The sequence below is a fragment of the Hyposmocoma kahamanoa genome, unplaced genomic scaffold (assembly GCF_003589595.1).
Source record: "Hyposmocoma kahamanoa isolate Upper Pololo Valley unplaced genomic scaffold, ASM358959v1 64, whole genome shotgun sequence".
In the NCBI taxonomy this organism is placed as follows: Eukaryota; Metazoa; Arthropoda; class Insecta; order Lepidoptera; family Cosmopterigidae; genus Hyposmocoma; species Hyposmocoma kahamanoa.
The window spans coordinates 11,821,749-11,845,446 of NW_020653852.1; the positions used below are offsets into that span (position 1 = coordinate 11,821,749).

General features: G+C 33.4%; 2 protein-coding genes across 2 annotated transcripts in view; one reads left to right on the plus strand and one right to left on the minus strand.

The window, feature by feature from the left end:
- The window catches only part of LOC113230613 (ATP-dependent RNA helicase vasa), a 26,729-nt gene extending 18,045 nt beyond the window's left edge, over positions 1–8,684 (minus strand). The window contains exons 1-3 of the mRNA XM_026464600.1: positions 8,646–8,684; positions 6,796–6,904; positions 6,153–6,278 (exon numbers count right to left, since the gene is read on the minus strand). Coding sequence (XP_026320385.1) covers positions 6,153–6,278; positions 6,796–6,904; positions 8,646–8,681 — 271 coding nt within the window. The 5' untranslated portion in view covers positions 8,682–8,684. The remainder of the gene's footprint in view (positions 1–6,152; positions 6,279–6,795; positions 6,905–8,645) is intronic.
- A 2,120-nt stretch (positions 8,685–10,804) lies between these two features.
- The window catches only part of LOC113230651 (tyrosine-protein kinase hopscotch), a 64,364-nt gene continuing 51,470 nt past the window's right edge, over positions 10,805–23,698 (plus strand). The window contains exons 1-4 of the mRNA XM_026464659.1: positions 10,805–11,216; positions 14,997–15,148; positions 20,314–20,472; positions 23,056–23,233. Of these exons, the coding sequence (XP_026320444.1) occupies positions 10,947–11,216; positions 14,997–15,148; positions 20,314–20,472; positions 23,056–23,233 (759 nt within the window). The 5' untranslated portion in view covers positions 10,805–10,946. The remainder of the gene's footprint in view (positions 11,217–14,996; positions 15,149–20,313; positions 20,473–23,055; positions 23,234–23,698) is intronic.

The following is a 23,698-nucleotide window of genomic DNA, read 5'->3' on the forward strand; positions in this document are numbered from 1 at the left end:
CTACGGCGTATTGAATTAACTTATTCACTATTTTAATGATTGAGGTCCTAAAGCATCTTATCACACATGTAAAAATGCAATAATTATAATAATAAGACACACAAAATAAACAAAATTAAATTTAGTAGCCTAAAAATCGGCAATTTTGAATAAAAAAAATAAAAGTCAAATATCTCGAAAAGGGTTAAGTTTAGGGTAGGGTGTTTCATAGTAAAATAAGTCAGAAATGATGAGTACTCCACGCCCTTAACGGATCTAGCACGAGTTTTCCTGTAACCCTGTATATATATACAGTCGAAAAAAGAATTTCGTCGTAATTTTTTCTTGGAAAGAGGGTACCTCAGTAGTGATTCCATTTAAATTGGACGTAAATATTCCACATCTAAAGGTGGCAAATTAGTGGTCAATCCGGTTTCGCGCATTTTCTGGTAACCGATTTCATGAAACTTGGCAAATAGATGTAATTATACAAACTATTGGGGTCGTTTTTTTTAGTAATTTGTATTGAAATTATTTGAGTAGACGCATCATTAAAGTAGACCAAACAGGAAAGTAGACGAAATGGGAATTAGACGAATCGGGAAAAAAAAGTGGATCGATCGGGAAAGTAGACCAAATGCATCGAAGGGATATCTATGTGTAAAAAACAGCCAATTACGACCAACATAAAGAAAAACTGTTTTGCTAGAACAAATTTCGTTAACATCAAATTCGATTTTATGTATTTTATAATTATATTCTAATTTCGACCATTTCTGAAAAACAAAACAATTTGATTCGACTTCAATTCTAATATCAGTCGAGATCTTAGAGGATGGAAAAAAATAATGGAAAGGAGATCTACGGAATAAACGTACCTACCTAACCAAAAAATATCCACCATGAATGGCGGATTTCTTTATTGTTGTACCATAATTATGGATATGTCAATATCGATATATATGCAAATGTACGGCTTGAATGTTGAAACTGTTTTTTTTGTTATGTTTGTAATTGTATAGTTTACTGTAATCAAAGTATGATTAAAATGTTTAATTAAAGTAGATCAATACTCATTGTCATATGGGAATATCCAGGATGAGATTTTGAATTTATTATTTTGCATTTCTAAATGCTCTCATATTACGAAAAATAATAGAAATCAGGAGATCATAGAGTTCTCCTCATCGCATTTCCAATCTCAAGACTGATATTAGATTTTTTTAAAGTTTCCAAATAGTTTAAGCTGTTTTGTATTTATGTATTGGTATAGAATTAATATCAGTGATTTTGATTTAGGTGAATCAAACACTTCCATTTAATTTTTGAAAGAAATAAAATTACTTATATAATTGTAATAACATTATCGATAATCATAAAATCAGATATAATATTAATAATAATAGGTTATGTTTCTTTGCCTAAAAGACGGTATAAAATAATAATAATGAAAAAATAAAAACCTCGTAAAAAATAACACATACACCGGTTGATTTCCGCCTTTTCTACTGCTGCAACCCCTTAATGCCACATCGACGCATTTTAATCAACACTTATTGGTTCTCACTGTCAATATTTTTCTCCATTTCATTACAATTCATGCGAATAATGCACTAAAACATTTGGCGAAACATTGGTTTTGACATTTGATGTACTTCCCTTTGACAACCGGATACTTATTGGTTCTCACTGTCAATATTTTTCTCCATTTCATTACAATTCCTGCGAATAATGCACTAAAACATTTGGCGAAACATTGGTTTTGACATTTGATGTACTTCCCTTTGACAACCGGATACGGATGTCAAAGGGTACTCCAAAAATGGTAAAATAAGGAAAGTGGCATTTCAGATGACGTTACGTATTTTCAATTCCCGTGTTTGACATAAGTCAATTTAGTGCTATCTCTTTTATATAACGACGGCACGCAGTAGTTAAACAAAGACAGCAAAATGTTTAAGTTTTTAACGTCTAAATAAATGCATCATATACATATAACGTCTCATTTATATATGTCAATATAACATGTCCTTTGGTTTTCATAGTCTAGAAACCAAAGATGGAAACCAAAGGTCATGTTATATTGACAAATACGTGTGGCGCACTATAAGTTTCCGGAATGTATAAGAAAAAAATACTATAAATGGTCAGAAATGAATTTACTGTTTCTCAAAATATTCTCCGTTAGCGTTAATGCACTTTTTCATACGAATGAACCAATTTTGAAAACATTTATGCCACTCCTCCGTGACAATCTCTGAAATATATTTTTCATACTCTTCGACAGCCTCTTCAGGTGACGAAAATCGTTGACCGCGTAACTGGTTCTTAATTTTTGTAAATGAATAAAAATCACAAGGTGCCAGGTCGGGACTGTACGGGAGACGGCTCATAAGATCAACGTTATTCACCTTCAAAAATTCATTTGTCTGTCTGGCATTATCGTGGTGATGATACGGCGTTTACGGTTATTTTTACGGAGTTTGTCAATAACTTACGGAAGCAAATGGTCGTGTACCAATCACTATTCACGGTACAACGATTCTCCAAAACAACAGTAGCCACGTGTCCAGTTTTATTAAAGCAATCATCCGCTTAAGAGGTACTTCCCCACGCGCGCCACTTTGGTTGGTTTCGATACATCTCGAAGACCAATAAGTTCGATGGCTGCTTTGTTTTGGGATCGTAACTATAAATCCATATTTCGTCGTCATCTGTTACTATGTCCCACACCAAATTTGACGGTTTACGGTTATTTTTACGGAGTTTGTCAATAACTTACGGCAAGCAAATGGTCGTGTACCCATCACTATTCACGGTACAACGATTCTCCAAAACAACAGTAGCCACGTGTCCAGTTTTATTAAAGCAATCATCCGCTTAGAGGTACTTCCCCACGAGCGCCACTTTGGTTGGGTTCGATACATCTCGAAGACCAATAAGCTCGATGGCTGTTTTGTTTTGGGATCGTAACTATAAATCCATATTTCGTCATCTGTTACTATGTCCCACACCAAATTTGACGCCCCTTCGTTGAATTTGGTAAGTATGGCATTGCACCAAGTGACGCGATCCGTTTTTGAGCATCAGTTAGTGAGTGGGATTCACAGAGAGCACAACTTTTTCACACCCAAATGTTTGTGTAGTATTTATTGATTGTATTTGACTCATGCCTATGCCTAAAGATGCCCGAATGTCATGGTATCATACGGCGCACTGCATCGATGTTATTGTTGTTCAGAGCAGTGGATGGGCGACCATCACGAAATTCGTCACTGACCACAACCACGTTTGAATGCTGCAAACACCAGCTATAAATAGACGTCTTGCATGGTACTTTATCGCCAAAAGCAGATTGAAGCCGAGCGAAGCTCCGCTGAGGTGTTAATTTATTTAAAGTCATAGAAAATCATATTACGAAAATTTTCACGACTTAAATCCATGGTGATGTAAACAACCAATTTCTAAAATGACGCCACAATGTAAAAACAAGTGACAGTCAGATGAAACAAACTGTAATCTACAGACAAAGAGTTCCATTTTCAAATGATGTAATTACTTTTTAAATACAGTGTATGTAAGTGGCCAGTTCCGGAAATTCATAGTGCGCCATATGTATAAATCAGACGTTATATCTATATGATGCATTTAGACGTTGAAAACATAAACATTTTATTGTCTTTGTTTACCTACTGCGTGCCGTCGTAAGCCAAAAGAAATAACCTTGATTTATGTCAAACACGGGAATCGAAAATACGTAACGTCATCTTAAATGCCAACTGTCATCATTTTGCCATTTTTGTAGTAACCTTTGATAACCGTTTGCGGTTGTTAAAGGGAAGTACATCAAATGTCAAAACCAACGTTTGGCCAAATGTTTTAGTGAATTATTCGCATGAATTGTAATGAAATGGACAAAATATTGACAGTGAGAACAATTAAGTATTGATAAAAATGTGTCGCTGCAGCATAAGGGGTGCGGCACTAGAAAAAGCGGAAGTCAACCTATAAGTCTTGCCGAATTTTGCTTTGGTTAGAATATTTTGATGATTGTTGATAACGATTATTTTGAGATAGTGTTGTTCTTGTAAGCAGACATATTGTCGATATTCTGTAATTAAAACAATTCACTACGAGGTTTTTATTATTTCATTATTATTATTTTTAAAGTTTACCTACAAATGAAAATGTTTGGAAATTATAGGACTGCCGAACATAAACACTGAATCAAATACCATCTTCGTTTGTTCGCTCTATTTCGAACAGTCAAATTGTAATAGAACTTTGAATGTAACTAGATTACATGATAATGCAATTCCATCGTTACATTTATTAGTAAATAACTTTAAATTTAATTTTGATTAAAATGGCTCATTACTTGACTAGTAATAATAGCCTAGTATTAATCATACTTTGATTACAGTAAACTATACAAATTTGCAAACATAAAAAGCAGTTTCAACATTCAAGCCATACATTTGCATGTTGATATTGACTTATCTATGATTATGGTACAACACTAAATCCGCCATGTGTGGTATAATTTTGGTTTAGAGGTAGGTACATTTAATCCGTAAATAGGGCAGCTCCAGTTGCAGAATATAACGCCATAGACAAATAACTACATAAATAATTTGAAGTGCGAGTCCGTTTCATTTTCTTAAAATGTCGTTTCTTTAGTAACCGTTTTTCAAACCTACATGAAAGTGTTTTTTCGTTACATTGAAAGAAAGTGTTTTTTGAAACGCTTTCGGAAAATAACGCTCAGTTAATGTTGAGCGACGTGCGTGAGAAATAAGTTTTTTGCATTATTATACTAATAATTACAGCGAATAGCTTATAATTAGGCATTAAAACACTAGTGTGATGTTTTTATGAACCCACACTCGTATTTTAATGCCTTTCATTACGGAACGAACGTATTATGGAAAGTCGAATACCGTGTGTATGCATCTTGGCCTAAGTAATAGTACGCGCGGCCGACGCACGTTTCAGAGTGGCAGGGTTCATAAGAATTCGTACATTATAAAAATTCCCGCGTCCGGAATGCTTCCGCGACCCGCCTCTGCGTGGCTAGAGCAGCCGACTACAAAATTTGGTCACAGGCTCTGTACATTGGGCATAAAGATTCTTAAGTAATAATCTTGATTAACAAACAATCTATTTCCTGTATTATCAGTATTCAGTTTAAATAATGTTTACAAAACAAACACAATATTGCTTTCGAGCGCTCACAATCTGATAAACAACTTACAGAAAATTATTTGTGTTAAGTGAGACCGGTCATAGTAAATTTTAAAGTTCATGATAGTGCTCAAGCAAGAGGTTCTAAGTGGATCTGTAAATTATTTAAATGTTACGTGAATATAAATTAGTTTTACGTAGTTGTTACATTCATAATTTTGTAATTAATAGATCCAGGCGTTACCTTGAGGAAATCCATACTAACAACAATGGCAGTAAATTAATTTGCTGCTCCGCGAACTCTCATTGGGTTCAAATTAAACCGTGCAAAATAACTGCACTTGTGATGTGTATCTTTTATTCATGCAGTTAATTTAAATTTTTTTACGATCTTTCACCGCATTAAATAATAACGCACACGCACACACTCAACATAGCCCCGCACTAGGGAAACCCTGTGTCGCGGGTACCATAGTCAACCACAAATTACACCCAAACTCACGAGGGAAATAAATGTAGGCCATGCAAATATTTTGTCCCGGCCCGGGAATCGAACCTGGGACCTCTGCGTGGCAGTCCAGAATGGTAACCGTTCGGCTACGGAGGCAGTAAAATAAAATAAATAACACAAACGCAACTATAGTTACAAACACCATCACCAAAAGTATACCCGACACGTGTTTCGCCTCGTCGTTGCGCTTGATGTGTTATTTACTAATTTTATTAAAAATTAAAAAGAAATCTCAACATGAGCACAGCTATTTTACGCGATTTAACCTTGTCTGGGCTCGCGGGTTAGCAAATTAATTTATTTCGGACGATTTAACCTTGACTGGGTTCACAGACTATATTTATTTCCATTTTTGTCATAATCTTGTGTCAATTTTGTAAAAGTAATGTATTGTAATGGTAAATTATTTATGAGTAACTTAATTATAAAACCATTTTATTATTATTTTTTACAGATAACTAAATTATAATTTGCTTACCACCACCATTACTTTCTTGGTCTCTGTAACCACCGCGTCCACCCCGGCCCCCTCGGCCACCGCGGCCCCCTCGTCCGCCACGTCCGCGGCGTTCGCCATAACCGTTGGTGTCTTTGAAATCTGACACTATAATAAACAAAAGATTTTTGAAATGAAGAATGCTCAGTTAATATTGAAACATAAATTAGTTGAAACATAGGTTAAATAAACATAACCACCATTTGAAAGACAGGATCATTGGCTAAAAAAAAAATCTTGGTACACTGTTATATACTGGTAGGTAATGTAAAAATGTACAAACAAATACATGACGTGCGCCAATTCATGCACGGAGGAATTCCATCAAGCACTACACCAGTCCCTCAAAAATCCATAATTGTCAGAGCATTGGATTTGAAATTGTTCTTAAGATTTTATGGAAACTATCCAAGAGCTTCGCAAAATGCACTGAGGCCTTATTAGAATGTAATAAAACAAGTGAGCTAAAAGCGCAAAAATGGAATAACCCACAACAATACAAACATTACTTTAATAAATGATACTATTATAAAATATATATGCATTTATTGTAGAAAAAAATTAAATGTGTGTTACACCACTTTTGTGCTAATGGTCTCAAATATTGATGCAAATAATTAATTACCTTCATCGTTGAATGATGTAAAGCCCCTCCCTCTGGAGAGACTGTGACCTTCATCTACTTCATTCTCGTAATTGTTACTAGAATATGACGAATATGTCTGCGGCACCGCCTAAATAAAACGAGAAAGAACCTTGAAGTTGTTCTTGTTCTTCCAAGTGCGGAACTAACGCCAATGGAGTGTATAATTATGTACTCTGATTGGACATGGTTATGGGGCATTTTATTACAATATTTACGATACAAACTATGTACAGACGGCAGAATATTCAACATACACATTCTGCGACATCTTACACCGTATATCTATCTGGAGGCGATATTCGAACAAAAGTGTATAGCTTCATGTGCAGTTGATTGTACATATAGACATTATAACATGTGTAGGGCTAACACGACAGGGCGCGCAAGATCGACATAAAGAGCGAGCTAATGTCATAGGGCGACATAGGCCGGAGATATTGCTATTCTCCATCTAAAATAGCATTTAAAGAATGCTAACTGCCATGCAGAGGTCCGGGGTTAGATTCCTGGGCTGGGAGAAATATTTGTACAGCCTACATTTATTTCTCTTGTGGTGTGGATGTCATTTGTGGTGGTCTTTGTGTCCCCATGGCACTGATACAGCCTTTCCCTAGTGCGACGCTATGAGTATATGAGAATAACCTAGCCTCTGGTTAAAAAAAACCGACCTCAAAAGTCATTCACCCCCTAGTTTACCACCCTTAGAGGTGGAATATTTTCTTCAAATTTGAACCAGACCACTTCTGAGGTACCCTCTCAGAATCATCTCTATAATAACCTATAATAATCTCTAAGAATCATCATTATCGGTTCACAAATGGCGGAGTTATCGCGTAACATACATACAAAAAAACATACAGACAAATTGAGAACCTCCTCCTATTTTTGAAGTCGGTTTAAAAAAGCAGTATCTCGCGCAAGTCGCGGCTTGTTGTGCTAGCTCAACTGCTACAGGATATTCTACTAAAATATTAACAAAGCAGTCAACCATCAATGCACTAGGAGAACTTAACACTAATTGGACATAGCCAAAAATAATCCAATCCACAAAATTATCAAAAAATTTGTTATATGTATGAAAAGGTTCCTAAAGTCTAATCTCTTAGATCAGCAAAAAATGCAACATATGACATTATAAGATTTGAAAATAAAACAAAAGTGTGAAACACTTTTAAACTTCAAACTGCCATATTGTCTGTGAACTGGCAACCGATACTATCTCAATTTTGACAACTTTACAGGTGAAGAAAAAATAATTTATATAGCATCTTTTTTATTAAATAAAAATATGTAGCGTACAGTGTAATAAAAATATCTAAAAACTACGCATTTTTATTTAATCTATGATACAGTATAATAGTGCATATATGCAGAATTTCACTATGGTCCCACACAATGGGACCTTAACAGAATAAATTATTCTTGGGTCAGTGCCTAGATTACATTATTGTAACCTACGCCCAATATCATACATAATTTTAACATATTTAATATCATACATAATTTTTATAATCTGACTCTATGCATTTTTCATAATAAAAATTTGTTTTTAACAAATTTGAAAGTTCATTATGCACCTCATTTTTATGATCATTAGAAATAAAAATTTTGTTAGCAAAGACTGCACTGTATGAATAAAAAATAAAACAAGCAAAAATTGCCTGCTGTTGCTGGAGAAATGCCTGGCATTTCCCGCCAACACTGTTTTAATCTAAACATTTGTCATTTATTGAGGTAATAGTATTGTGGACAAAGTTACATCTGGAACACATGGACTGGCTGCATATGAAAATGTGCATTTCATAAGATACAATAATAGTAGAACTTACTGCCACTTCACCAGCTTCATCCCATTCATCATCCATCTTCTGCAAACAAAAATTTTCAATTACAAAAACAAATTAAGCGATTCATTTGGTAAAAAAAAATTAGAGAGCTTTTATGAGAATATATACGTGTTCCCTAAATTAAATATATTTTTTACGTCTACTGTGCCACAAACGAAAACTGCCTTCCTCGTACTACTTGATTTATCAAGGGCATACTTTTTTATGAATCGGAATGTAGGTAGCTATAAATAATAATACATTGTATGTATAAATGTTCGAGTTAAGCGGATACTTGAAATGCGATAACCACGCGAAGTGCGCAGATGGGATGCTATGATATATTTGTTCTAAAAGTACCTCGTATAAGGTTACCGTGCAGATACAAGAACCATGGAAACAGTAAAATTTAAAAGCATGCCAAAACAAAGGAAATGTATTATTTGTATGGGTATAAACCGGCATCTAAGAAGCAAATCCGCTCGTGAGTAAAAACGTGTAACTAACACAATTTCACTGACTTTGATATATTAAATAGCACAATGAACAAGAATACTTACTTTTTAATTTGGTTTGTTTCAAGTAATATCGTAATTTTCAACAAAAAATACGAATAAAATGCTTGACTTACAAATATGGCGACTAATGGTAGAAGAGAGAAAGATAAAAGGTAAAATTAAGAAGGCAAGCATGCGGCAGATATATTTTTTAAATTGAAGTTGCCATATTTAAAAAGAAATTTAGATCATGGATTTGGATAAAATTCTGATTTATATGAAAACTACATAACTACTGTGTTATTACCTGTAATATAATTAATAAATAATTATTATATAACTGGTACTTAGACCGTCCTTACAGCAGACGACATAGAGTTGAGTTTAATTCCTAAGTGTAAAGCTTGACTTTGAAATAATACAAAAATAAATAAAAATAAAAAAATTGTAAAATTTAAAATAATACAAATTTTTCCGGAAACGTTCCCGAAAAATTGGAAAAATATAATTTCGAAGGAGTACGAATTCTAGGGTCGTATTCCAGAACTGTACTCAATGCTCAAGTCAGGATTTGAGTAGACTTGAGTATGATTTCAAGCACTGGCAATACAACCCTAATGACAAGGACTTGAGTATGATTTCTAGTGCTTTGAATCATACTCAAGTCAGGACTTGACCCTGAACGAAATACGACCATAATGGAAGGGAATTGAGAATACGACTCAGAGAGTCGTATTCTAGAACTCTACTAAATGCTTAAGTCAGGACTTGAGTATGATTCAAAGCACTAGAAATCATACTCAAGTCCCTGCCATTAGAGTCGTATTTCCAGTGCTTGTGTTGCCAGTGCAATCCTGACTTGAGCATTGAGTAGAGTTCTGGAATACGACCCTTGAAGTCTAAAAGGGCATACAAAAATGTCTAAAAGGGCAGCTATATTAAAAATAGCAAAAATAAACTTTTGACCCCAAATCACGATTAAGGACTCCTAAAAACCCTTGCATGCCAATTTTCAGCCGGATTGAAGCAAGTTTTTCTTCGGCCGAATTTTTTTTAACCTAGGCAGTTGACTAGGCAGTGTTACCCTCTATGACATTCCTTCGAGCACTTCCTACCTATCTCTAATAGATTCCGTGATAGGGGGCTTTGAAATTTGTATGACAGCCATCTTATTTATTTGAAATTTCAAACATTTTTTACTTCCCGTGGAAATTGACCAGGATGTACTTCTTAAAAATGCACAAATACTCCCTCCGTATATTATAGTTTTTGCAGGCCGTTGATCACTCTTTCACATTTTCCATATTCAGGTCCTTTCATATTTGATTCTTTGCTTTGGAGCCTATCCGCGTACAACGGTTAAATATCTTTTTTCCACCATATCGGGAAGTATGCGTTCTATTTCTATCAGTGAGTAAGAACTTGTAGCTTTATATATATAAACATATACAGTACCTACACGGATTCCCATCGAGTTATAATAAAAAAAAATTATCATAGAATGATATACATTCAGAATCGATTCGAAGCATTCGAATCAATATCGGTTTTCAAATAGACTTGTCTTGTCGCATTACTAAATGTCAAAAAAAAACTACGCAAGCAAGTGCTTTGGGTGATGTCGGTCAGTGGTATAAATAAACATTTTTGTGTTATTTCGTAAAATAGTTGCTTGTAGTCGCCCTTCGTTGTCGATAGATACCTAAAAATGAACTATAAAAAGACTTTTATTACGGATTTAACGTGACAATGGTTTCGATAAATTGTGTTTGAGTGCTATCTGTCGCTGTTGGCGTCCTTGTTTTTTATGGTTCAAGTTTACAAATTAGACGGGACCATGGCAGCAGGCGAGCCAGTTAAGGTGTCGGTGGTGACTGACCGAGTGGTCAATGTGATAAATTGCTCTAGGGATCTAACAGCTGAGGAGCTTTGTATAATTTTGTGCAAGAAGCACAAGATACCTCCCATAACACGTACTTTGTTTGCGTTAAGAGTTAGAGGCAAAAATTATTTCCTCAAAGATAACTTTAAAGTTCTAAATAGTACGCGAGATTATGAGTTGAGGATTCGTTTCAAGGTAATGTTGATATTTCTTTTGGTAATAATTTATAATTTATTTATGTTAATTATAATTTTAAATAACAGTAAACAAGTAATTCCTACTTCGCCAAAAGATAATTTTTATGGTACCAAGTTTGTATCTCTGCAGGCTACTTTATTATTATTATTTATATATAGAGCCATCAGCTTAAAAAGGTCACAAGTAATTAAGAAACTCAAAAGGTAATATACTTAAACTAAAAAATTTATTTGTGTCAAAACAGCAACTCTTGAAAATCTCAGGGGCTAATTTACAAATAAAACATTTTATTAGTGTTCGAAACTTAAAATGGTTCAGTGTCTCTTTATGAGTGTTAGATGTTAGAGTGGAAGGAAGGACTTTAGTAAAAGCGACGTAAGGGTTGGTAGAGGGGAGGACCCCCCTGCAAAATTTCAAACTTAGGACGTTGATAGTTTTTGAGATATTAATTTCTGAAAATTCAAAAAAAATAAACCTCAGAATTATATATTTTCGCACCAAATGCACGGGAAAAAGAGTAAAAAATGTGGGAATGAGGGGTAGGCGAGCGGAACCCCCCCACGAAGTAACAAACTACGAATATTAATACTTTTCGAGAAAAAAAATTAAAAAATAACCTCAAAATAATATATTTTGACGTTTAGTGCACACACGGACTCCAATATCTACCTATATCGATCCAATTCGTTTTTGCCCAGAAAGACTTCTGCGTTTGTGTAAAAGTAACCTAACTTTACCTAAATAATCCAATTTGTTTTTGCCCAAAAACACTTCTGTGTGTGTATAAAAAAACCTAACTTAACCTAAATAATCCAATTCATTTCTGCCCAGAGGGACTTATGCATTTGTACAAAAAAAAACCTAACTTAACCTAAATAATCCAATTCATTTCTGCCCAGAGGGACTTTCACGTTTGTATAAAAAAAACCTAACTTAACCTAAATAATCCAATTCGTTTCTGCCCAGAGGGACTTCCGCATTTGTATAAAAAAAACCTAACTTAACCTAAATAATCCAATTTGTTTCTGCCCAGAGGAATTTTCACGAATGTAATTAAAAAAAAACTAACAATCTTTATACACAATGAACAACAACATAAATACACAGAAAAAACACTCTGTAAACGGCTAAAAAGCTTTCCGTGAAAAGCCAAGAGAAATAAGAAAAAAAAAACAAATGCGATAAATATCATTGCATTTTATATTACCAAATTGTTTTTGAATTATCATTACTATTTCAAAGTAACCTTCTTAAGAAATAATATTTTAAGTATAATGTAAATGCTATTAAATAGTGTTTAAAAAACCAATAAAACATAATATACTTTCAAAATTTAAACAACACATGATATCATTACAGTGGAATGTCGAAACGCAGGACATTAAATTGCATCTGCCTGTTTTTTTGACATAATTTTCGGATTAGGTAGTTGTCAAATGCGTTTATTTGCTTTGATTTTCACTATTTTCAAAAATTATTTTGTCAAAAACCTTTGGCGTCCTAAAACTGAAAATTTGTGGAGGGGTTTCTTTTGACTAGGTCTATGTCCAAAATTAATTTGAATGCACAAACGATGTCACATATACTAAAGTTGAGCCGAGTGGAATACTATTTTTTTTAAACAATACTTTCACAATGAATATGGTGATATAATATAATGCACTCAATGTAGGTTTCTTGTGTATCTACTACAGTGCAATAATTTTTTTGCTGGAACTAGCTTTCTACAGTACCTGGCTTGATAGGCAACTTCCATCAAATCTATCCAGTCACAGGTTTGATTCCCGGGCCGGGAAAAATATTGTATGACCTACATTTATTTCTCTCATGTTGGCTATAATTTGTGGTTGTGTACATGGCACCCGCGATATTGGTTTTCTTCGTGCGTGTCTATGAGTGTGTATTATTATTATGTTATATGGTATCATATGGTATATGTTGAGTGTGTGCGTTATTATTATTATTATTATTATTATTATTATTATATTTGCACTTTAATATGTCTAACTGTCCAACTGATTTCTGGTTTAAATAGTGCACATTTATCAACAATGAGTTATTTTTTAAATTACTTTGCCATTACACAATGTTGTTGTTGACCTATAACTTTTCTTACATAGTTCCTTTGAAATGAAATTATAATGTCTGATACCAACAATAATCATAAACAACAATATTAAATACAATTTATCTCATAATAATTTCAACTTGTTAAACATAATTAGTTTGACTACAAAATTGTCTTTTCATTCAAACCATACATCACCTTTCTTTCCCAAACTCGTATTTTAAAGCACAAAGTTACTGAAATGCAAAAATGGATTGTGTATACAAATTTTGCAAGGTGATTTCACATCACATTTCCTTCATATTTACACACTAGCTGTTACCTATTCTTAAAGTAATGCATCCAAATTAACACCCTTGATAAGAAATTTAAAATTAATAGAAGGTTTTGGTGTCTCCCGAATAATCATTTTTTATAAAATACCAGTTTGAGAATGTAAGGCATCTAGATATGTCGAAAGGTGTGCGACTACATATGAATTTGCATATTTATTGTTGAATGGAAACATAATGACTATTTTCACAATATACATCAAAACTGACATTGGCCTAAGCTTACTGGCTGCCATTAAGAAAATTAATAATAATAATAATTAAAATAACTATTTTCATTTGAAAGTAATAATTTTCTAGCAATAATGACTAAGAATGCGCTTTCATCTCTAGCAAAAAACTTTGTTTATAGTGTTATCACAAAATTAGTAACAAATTAGGTGCATCCATAGATATAGGTGCATCCTAGTAACAATCCATGATTTAGGAGCAGATCTCAAATCTTATATAGTTTCTAGTTAGTGACATTTTGACAAAGTAGAGTCAATATAAATGAGGTATGTAATTTTGTACTGGCTGGTAACAATATACTGTGTAGAATAGGGTCTAGTAGTAGTAGTAGAATATCAATACCTTACTTTCTCAAACTCGTATCTTATAAAGAGTGATTATTCAGGAGATGGCAAAACTTTCTATTTATTTCAAACTTCTTATCAAAGGGGTTAACTTGGATGCATTACTTTAAAAATAGGTAAAAGCCAGTGTATGAATAAGAAGGAAATGTAATGTGAAATCAGCCTGCAAAATTTATATGTACAATCATTTTTTGCATTTCAGTAGCTTTGTAATTTAAGATACGAGTTTGCGAAAGTAAGGCGACGTATGTAAATGGCATAAATGCAAGTTACTTCATGCCATGCAACTTATAAATCACCCACAATGTGATTGAAGAAATTGTAAAATCACATAGGTGTGAACAGATGTGGGCTCAGTAAACGTTTTATAGTCCTGCCGGTTATATATATAATGTCAATCAGAGAATGCATTCTCTCAAATTGGAAGAATTAAAAAAAATGAAAATATTGAGCAAACCAGTTAATAGAAGCACTAGGAGAGACTACTTATAATACTAATGGCACTTCATCATCCTATTCATCTCATGAAGCAAAGATATAAGATAAAAGTGGAAAGGCATTTGGAATTTTTCTTATAAAGAAGATATAAGAAAAAAATTAATTTTAATTGATTTTGTGTTTCAGTGGGATTGTTTACTGACTAAATGTTATATTATTATCATCAATAGACTCATTTGCTCTCTTTCACACCCATTGACACTACACCTGTATAACTGTGAATTTAAAAATAGGATTAGATAATACTTACCTCCACCTAATTTTAGTCTCTTAATAAATTACAATTCTGTGTTCTGTGCTCTAGGTACAGCGGCTAGGCCACTTATTGACGCTGGACGACACAACCTACGATTACTACTTCCGACAAGCAAGAGATGATATCAACAAGTATAAAGTCCCCGAAATCAAATATGAAGAACATAAACGAGAGTTGCTAGGTCTTGGCATTGCAGACATGTAAGTACCTATTAGTACACTGCTTGTACACATATGTAAAATTTCAGGGATAGTTAATTGGTAGGGATTGTTATCTGCCATGAGACAGTTGAAGGCACAGGCCACAACCAGAGGACTTCATAATATAATCATTAATCATAGGATCACAATAGATCATCAGTTAATGGTCGCAGTGGTGGAAGACTGCTTAGGCTCAACCAACTCAAAAGTTTGCACATCGGCTTTTTTATTGGAATTACGTCTATTTGCCAAGTTTTATTGTAATTGGTTAACGGAAATTACGCGAAACTGGATTCAGCCCCTAGATTGCTACACTTAGAGGTGGAATATTTTTTTTCAAATTTAAATGGGATCAATATTGAGGTACCCTCTTTCACTTTCACAAAAAAATCAACAAAATCGGTTCCCAAATAGTAATCGCGTAACATACGTACGAAAAAATACAGTCGTATTGAGAACCTCCTCCTTTTTTGAAGTTGGTTAAAAATAGGTTTTTTGTGTCATCAATTATCTGAATTTGGCAGAAATATCAACCACTCTCTGTTAAATTGCCGTGGGAAATGGTATCTCTGGATAAAGTAACATCATAGAATAATAAGAGTAAGTAGGACAACTCTCGCCTGTTCCACTCGTAAATGTCTACACTTCGCTCGAAGCGTAGGGTTGTTACATTATTATTTTAGTTGTTCCTACAGGTTGTAAACAATATAATTAAAAAAAATGAAGGTGTTCATCACAAGTACTCTAATGCTATATTTAAATTTTTTTTAATACATTACATACATATTGATATTATTATACCAGCATCTCGGATTGATAATATATCTGATTATGGAATATGATTATGAAATGAAATGCTGAACAATTTTGAATTTGAGGCACTCTTGTTAAAACTGCCACTAACACAATAATAAACACGTCTATTATTTGATGTCATTTTTTCACTTCACTTCAATTCTATAATTTATGACGTATGAGACGACCGGCGCTATTCAACGCGAGTCCACCGCGAGATTTTGCGAATGTCTGCGCGTTTGTATGGAGTTACCGTGTTAGTCTTATCCTTCGTCTTCTTTTTACTTATTGGCGGTGCCCTTTTAGGATTTCGCCAGATCAAATACGAGAGTCATGCCAAAAGAAATTAGATTTTCAAAAATTGCTAAATTTTTTCTTTATTACAGGTCGATTTTTGATCGATTTTTTCAAAGTATTCACCGTGAACACATATACACTTTTTTATTCGTCTAAACCACTTGGAAAATATCCAATTAATTTTGTCGCCTAAGTTTCAATTGAAATACGATACAGGTATGAGTATCTTGCACGCTAACACAATGAGCTATAACCGCTTAATTGTTCCGCCAGGAACAATGGATGGCAATTACTCAAATTACAAAATTGATCTCTCATTTAATTTAGCAGCTGGTCATTGATGGGCGGCTTCTATCTGATATAATTTTGCTGATTATGTTATTAGAAATAAAACGTTTTTCGTAATAAAAATAATAATATAAACTTATTTATTTTTATTTATTTCTTACGTTTTTGCGATTGTCACACATAGGAACAATTTTTTCGGATTTAAATCGCGCATATATGTCGTTTCGGACCCTTTACAGGTCCCATGGTCACGGCTGACTACTACTTCACTATTTTTATTATTATTTATTTCTTCGAAAATGGCTGTTTGCCACACGTTTATAGTGTTCTGGCACAAATTAATGGTGCAATTATAAAATACATAATTATAATGTTAACTGGTTTTTAACCAGAATCAAAAAAAGGAGGAGGTTCTCAATTTGACTTTATGTTTTTTTTTGTATGTATGTTACGCGATAACTTAATTTGTGAACCGATTTTGATGATTCATTTTTGATGAAAAGAGGATACTCCAGTAGTAATCCCATTTAAATTTGAAGAAAATATTCCACCTCTAAGGGCGGCAAATTAAGGGATGAATCCGGTTTCGCGCACTTTTCGGTAACAGATTTCAATGAAATCTGCAAAAATAAATGGTAAATAGATGTAATTCCACGAATTTTGAGGTCGGTTTTTTAGTACTCTGTACTGAGATTATAAAATTAACAGGTACGTACAAGGTTTTAAAAAGCATTGCACAGTTGTCAGTATTGTATGGCAAATTAAAAAAATCTTTATACAAATCGAACTTCACAACTCAACAGTCTTACAATTAAAGTGTGTGCTCACATTACAGTCAGTAAAATTTTATGTTCATGGTTTTTTAACATGGGACTTGTGTACCAAGGTAAACCAACTTTTTACTTTTTTTAAATAAAATTTCGTTGAGTTTTGGGACAACCTGTACAAAGAAAATATAAATATTTTTGTATAAAGAAAACATTGTAATAAATTTTCTGCAAGTCAGATATAACATCAAATGGTATTCTATAATCGTGAATAGTTTCTTGTACACTGATCATACCAAAAATATTGAATTATGTTTTAAAGAAAAAATAACGAATAATCAAAATAATGTTTTTTTACGTTAAAGTAGTAAAAAGGAACTGGAAAAAAAATTATGAATAAAATAAATAAATAAATATTAGACAACTTCATGCACGTTGCTTCGATCCTTCGATGTATATTTTAAAATATAAAACTAGGATATTATACTATCATATTTTATCAATTCAGATTGAATTTCTGAGATTGTCAAGTACCCTTAAAAAACAATTTTCTTCCACGCCTACAGTGTGGCAAAAGTTGTTTGACCCACGAATCATATACAATGAAATGTAGACAAAAAAATAAATAGATTTTCGCGAACCGCAAAATACCTGAACACGTTTAATAGATTAAATGTTATTAACACTTGACCAAACGTGTAAGATTATTTGACTGTAATTTCACTACGTGAATAAATAAAAAAATAAGGCGACTGTCTAGACGAATACAGTTTATCTAAACAAAGCGAGCATTCTGGTTTTTAGATTTACGTGTCAGATTTTACATGTTTGTTTCGTAGATATCTGCGACTTGTTTGTTCGTTAAGTCCTTATTATATACAATCATTGTAGTTTTGATTCGATTATCATATTTTTGTTATAACGAAGGGGGAAAAGAAGAATGGGTACTAGTTCTTGGTTGTAATTTAATTATCGTTTCCATGTAAATAGATTAATCGTTATCAATGTAGTCATTTTAGCAATTAACTGTAAGCAAATATATGTAAAATGTGGTCAAGCGTATAACTCAGTCAACACTTCTTATCGTATCGACGGCGTACACTATAATGCTTGACATCATGGTGAAAGGATTTGTCAACCGGCATTAAAATATTCGCCTATTATTGCCCAGGGTAAGCTAGAGGTACAGGGAAGGAATGGTACGTCATGCGAGGGGCTCCTTTCGTATAGCCCTCATCATCAGACGATAGACGCGCGGCCGCCGCGCGTTTCAGTGTGGCAGGGTTCATACAAACTCTTACTTTCTCGCGCCCGGAACGCTTCCCTGACCGCTTCTGTGTGGCAGAGCATATAGGGGGAATACTAAATACTTTTTATAAACCCGCTGATACTTCTTAAGGCTTGTTTTTGGAGTTTGACTAGTTTTGATACGTGTGTTTTGGCACTAAAAACTGATTTTGGTAAAAAACATGCATAGTTTAATCTACTCCTAATACGTGAATGTAAAATATGTATAATGCTCTTAAATATTTTCGGTGTACTCCCCGATTAGAACCCGCTAAAACTTTTAGGGTCGTATTCCAGAACTCTACTCAACACTCAAGTCAGGACTTGAGTATTGCAGTGAGCACTGAAAATCATACTCAAGTCCTTGTCATTAGGGCCGTATTTCCAGTGCTTGAAATCATACTCAAGTCTGCTCAAATCCTGACTTGAGCATTGAGTAGAGTTCTGGAATACGACCCTTAGAATGTTTAGATATTTGAATTTTTTCGTATTTTTCATTAATATGTTTCCTCCATAATAAAGTTTATTCTCTATATCGAACCCTGTGGTCTGTGATCTAACCAAAGTACTAAATATTTTATATTCTGCGATTGTACAATTTGGTTACCTTCAACATTCAAGTTAATCTGTTGTCTTTTGTTTTCTCTATTAAATATGCACAATTTCAATTTAGCACAACATAGTTGTAAACCAAGATCCTTCAATAATTTGCATACTTGTCTCACTCTCAGCTATCACAAGAGCTAAAGTTTGTTTATTTTTGGCCTATAAAGAATTACGTCAATATTTCCAATCTGTAAATAGATTTGTGTTATTGGCCCTGATTTTACATATCGATACTGAAGTGTTGATGTAGCAGGATTAAATTTTCAAGTTCTTTCCGTCAGTTTAGTGTCTAAAAAAAATTTTTGGGATAAATGTTTTGCGAAAAATATTTCTTCGTCTAAACTGATTTTATTTCATAAGTATTTATAAAATATTTTTCTATCTATATATATATTTCTATTTTTTTTAATTAAATTTTTTATTTCTTAAATATTTGTTTAAGAAAAATACGCGTAAAAATGTAATTTTTTTCTAAACTTTAGACGAAGAAATATTTTTCGCATTGTTACTAAGTGACGAGATAGTATTTATGTGGTCTGTGGATAAGATGAACAAGACGTGACGCCTGGTGGTAAGCGACACGTCTGTCCATAGCAGTTACAGTACCACTCAGAGCTTTGAAATTGCAAAGATTTGAGGGATACTACCACTGTGTCCGTTACTCTGAGACATAAGTTGACAAGTCTTCTGTGTCTGTAATTTCACCAGCATCCTTACCATTAAAAACTGGAACACTATAATACCAATATTACCGTTAGGCGGCAGAAATAGGTAAGGTGGCAGCACTCCCCTGTACGAACACTTTAGCAATGAGCTCTACTGCTTCTATATAAACAGCTGTAAAAACTAAAAAGGATGTGAACGAAAACATTTATAAAGATGACTCGCCTTGCAAACTTTGTTATTTGACTTTTACGTCTTTTCTTCGCTGAAGAATCGATATAATTTGTAGCCACCTACCAGCACAAGTTATATTCTAGACTTTTTAAGGCGACTATTAACGTTCTCGTCCTTGTCCACTTCTTTACTTTCTAGCAGCTGAGATTGGTGGGACAAGCGTGAGACTATCTCTAATATGAAGAATTACATTTCTTGCACTTCTGATTAATAATGTTTTGTTTACAGGGCTCGTGCTGTCTCAGAGGAAAAGTTATTGGTGAAAGACGTGTTAAAAAACTATAAGAAATTCACACCCAATGTAATTGTAAGGAAACATGGGATGTTCGCCAAAAAGTACGCACATGAATATGTTCCACAGCTTTGTGGAGTTGGACATAAAGTCAAGTAAGTGTTTTTTCTTACTTTACTATAGCATACTGGACCTTATGTTTACATTCTTTCTACAAATTTATTTGTGGTATACAAAGGGTGGTTAAGGTATTGCGGCAATATTTAAGATAATTAAATTGTAGCACCAAATGAAATTTAGAATTTATTTAACATTTGTAGGTTTCTGGATAAAGTGAATTTGATATACAAATTACATTCTAAAAATGCCATTGTATTGTTGTCAAATTAAAAAATCACAAACTGTAAACTTTCATTTCAATTGTAACAAAATATAATTCACTTCTACCTTTTTGGTTTATACAATTATAAAACAGGCAACTTATAAAAAAACACAAAACAATGAATTAAAACATAAAATGATAACGATAAGTTTGTATAATGCACGCGAATAAAAAAATAAGGAAGAAAACGCGATATACAAACAAAAAAATAAAGATAAACAAAAAAATGGTTGGTTCTATGTACTTTACTATTTATTATTGTAGGAATATTAATAAGGTTAACAAAATATGAGATAGCAATTGTTTTCTGTTTGTTTAATGAATTTGTGTTTTATAATTTAATAACAATATTAAAAAAAACATAGTGTAATAATACATCGTAAGCCAAATATACACTAATTTAATGTTCGAAGTTTCATTGAAAGTTAATTTCGACTTCGCAGCTGGCAACTTCCAAGTAAATTTATTCTTGAATAAATAAGTCTCCTTTTTCTCCTCCTCGCATAGTCAAAGAGTCATACATTAATATATTAAGGACTGTGAAGTCCGGGAACTACCTATAGCATAATAGTTATTTTGAAAAACGTTTGCTATCTCGGTAATGCTCTTTCTCCTAGTACAAGTACAAACTATAAGCACACATGGAGACAGGGCGCCGTGAAATATATATTTTTTGTATGATTTATAGTAAGTATTTTATAGATTCTAGTGTAATTTTCGAAAATTAAGTTAATTATTTGTCTTTTTTGATCCGGTTCGACTAGGTATTACAATATTCATCAATTAATGACCACAGTGAAATTTTTGTTTACTAAAATATGGAGACTTAAATACCCATTAAGATAGTAAACCACACATTTTCTTTTGTAAAGCCTGAACAAATTTCAAAACATTTTACAGACATATTTGCTACGTTTACAACTAGAAATAAACAGGCAATAATAAAAAATGAATAAATAAAATAAAAAGATGTTTATTTATAAACAAAACACAAACTAAATATAAGCGAACAGTTAAAAAAAACAAAACAACAGTAATGTGGACAAAAAGGATCTCATGTGATCATTGACTTACAATTATATGGACGTCGGGTCCGCGCTAAAAAGTGTCCGCACTTGTAAGGCGCTAAAATCGTATACAAAGCGCGACACTCCGCTTTAGTCTTCATTTGTTCTACTGACAGCGCGATACTGCGATGACATTACAATTTAAATTTCGAATAGGTTGACTTGGGACATTTTTTTCGTGGTTTTTGTATTAGACCCGTCGTCCATTTATTTGTAAGTCAATGCATGTGATATATTTCTTTAAAAAATATCATTCCGGTTTAAACCTTATGTAATTTGACGATTTTGACCTGAATCAGTACATTTCTAGAAACTTTTAGATGATTATTTAAAAAATTGTTAAAACATAAAATTATTAACTTGGTTAAGGGTGCTGGCCCCGGTATGGCAGCAGACACTTTCTTTGATCTTTGTATCAATAATAATTACAAACCGATGGAGTATTTACAGAAAAAATATCTGAAAATCAAGGTAGTAAATGTCATGATATTCAATAAATAAATACTTATGAAATTACTAATTCATCATATTAATAACACAAAAAAAATCATTGAAATTGGTTCAGTTTAACTGGTACACTAACGTTTTATCTTAACCGTTAAACACACTGACAACGGGTGCTGGTCGGTCGCGTGTCGGGTCGGGAGCACGGCGGTTGTAATTCCGTGTATTTATATGGACGACAAAACACCACCAGGACACGACCTGCGCCCGTTTCGCGTCCGCGCATGGTGTATTATCGTCCAAATAAATACACGGAATTACAACCGCCGTGCTCCTGACCCGACACGCGCCCGACTCGCACCCGCTGTCAGTGTGTTTCACGCTTTATTGTACGGCTTTAAACTTCTTAAATTAAACAGTTATAGGCAACGAATGTCAAACGCGCGAAAGCGCAAATGCCTGCAGATTTGATCGATTTTTTGACGATCGACTTGTATCGAAATACAAAAAATGCGGTATCGCTCGTCTGCTTTTTACAATTTTACAAATTTTTCTGTTCTGTTTGATCACACGTGTTGATCGTCAAAAAATCGACCAAATCTGTAGGCACTTTGTTTTAATGGCCTAAAAAGTTGCCAGAAGTTGAATTTGCCCTCGGGACCTTTGTAGAAATAAGAGGTGGGCACTCGTCAGGTCGGTTGTTGACCGGTTAATGGTTGACAAGTTTGTTATAAACAATTCCACAACATAGCCAGATACCAACTGGATCTCAATTGACAGTTGTAAGTTACAACTGTCATTTACTACGTAAAAAAACTCGACTATATTTTGCACTTCTTTTTCAGACAACTTAAAAACTTCTATCTGCAGCAGCTGTACAGTTTAGCACCAAATTACTTAGCGGAAGAATACAACAATGTGATGTGGAAAAATGGCGATGATATCATTCCGGTGAAGATCGTCATCGCACCATTTCATCCTCAGCAACCCGGAATACGAATGTACAATACGATTACATGTGACGTGAGTTTTACATATTTATATAAAAATCATATTCATCATATCATATTATATTATCATATTATACAAAACGTTTTTAAGTCCTACTTGCAGTACGATTGCTTTGACACGTTACGTTGTAACAAAAATATTATTTAAGTTGGTGATTATCTGGCAGAGTATATTTACCCAACCTTCAAATAATATACGTAGAGTCGATAATACCTCCTGGAATCCCGGAACGATTAATAATAAAACGGCATATAATTAAAACAAAATAGTTATATTTTTACTTACAATACTTTTCTTCTAACTACTGCCGTAGTAAAGTTTTTGTTAGAAACACATTAAAACTATAGAACAAAATACAATAACTCTGAGATTTCAGAAAGACGTATCATCCACTCCATGTGTATTACTTGGTTGAGTGTTCAGAGAAATACGCGAGATATTGCTAGAATAGCTATATCGCGCGCTTCCCTGTCGCTT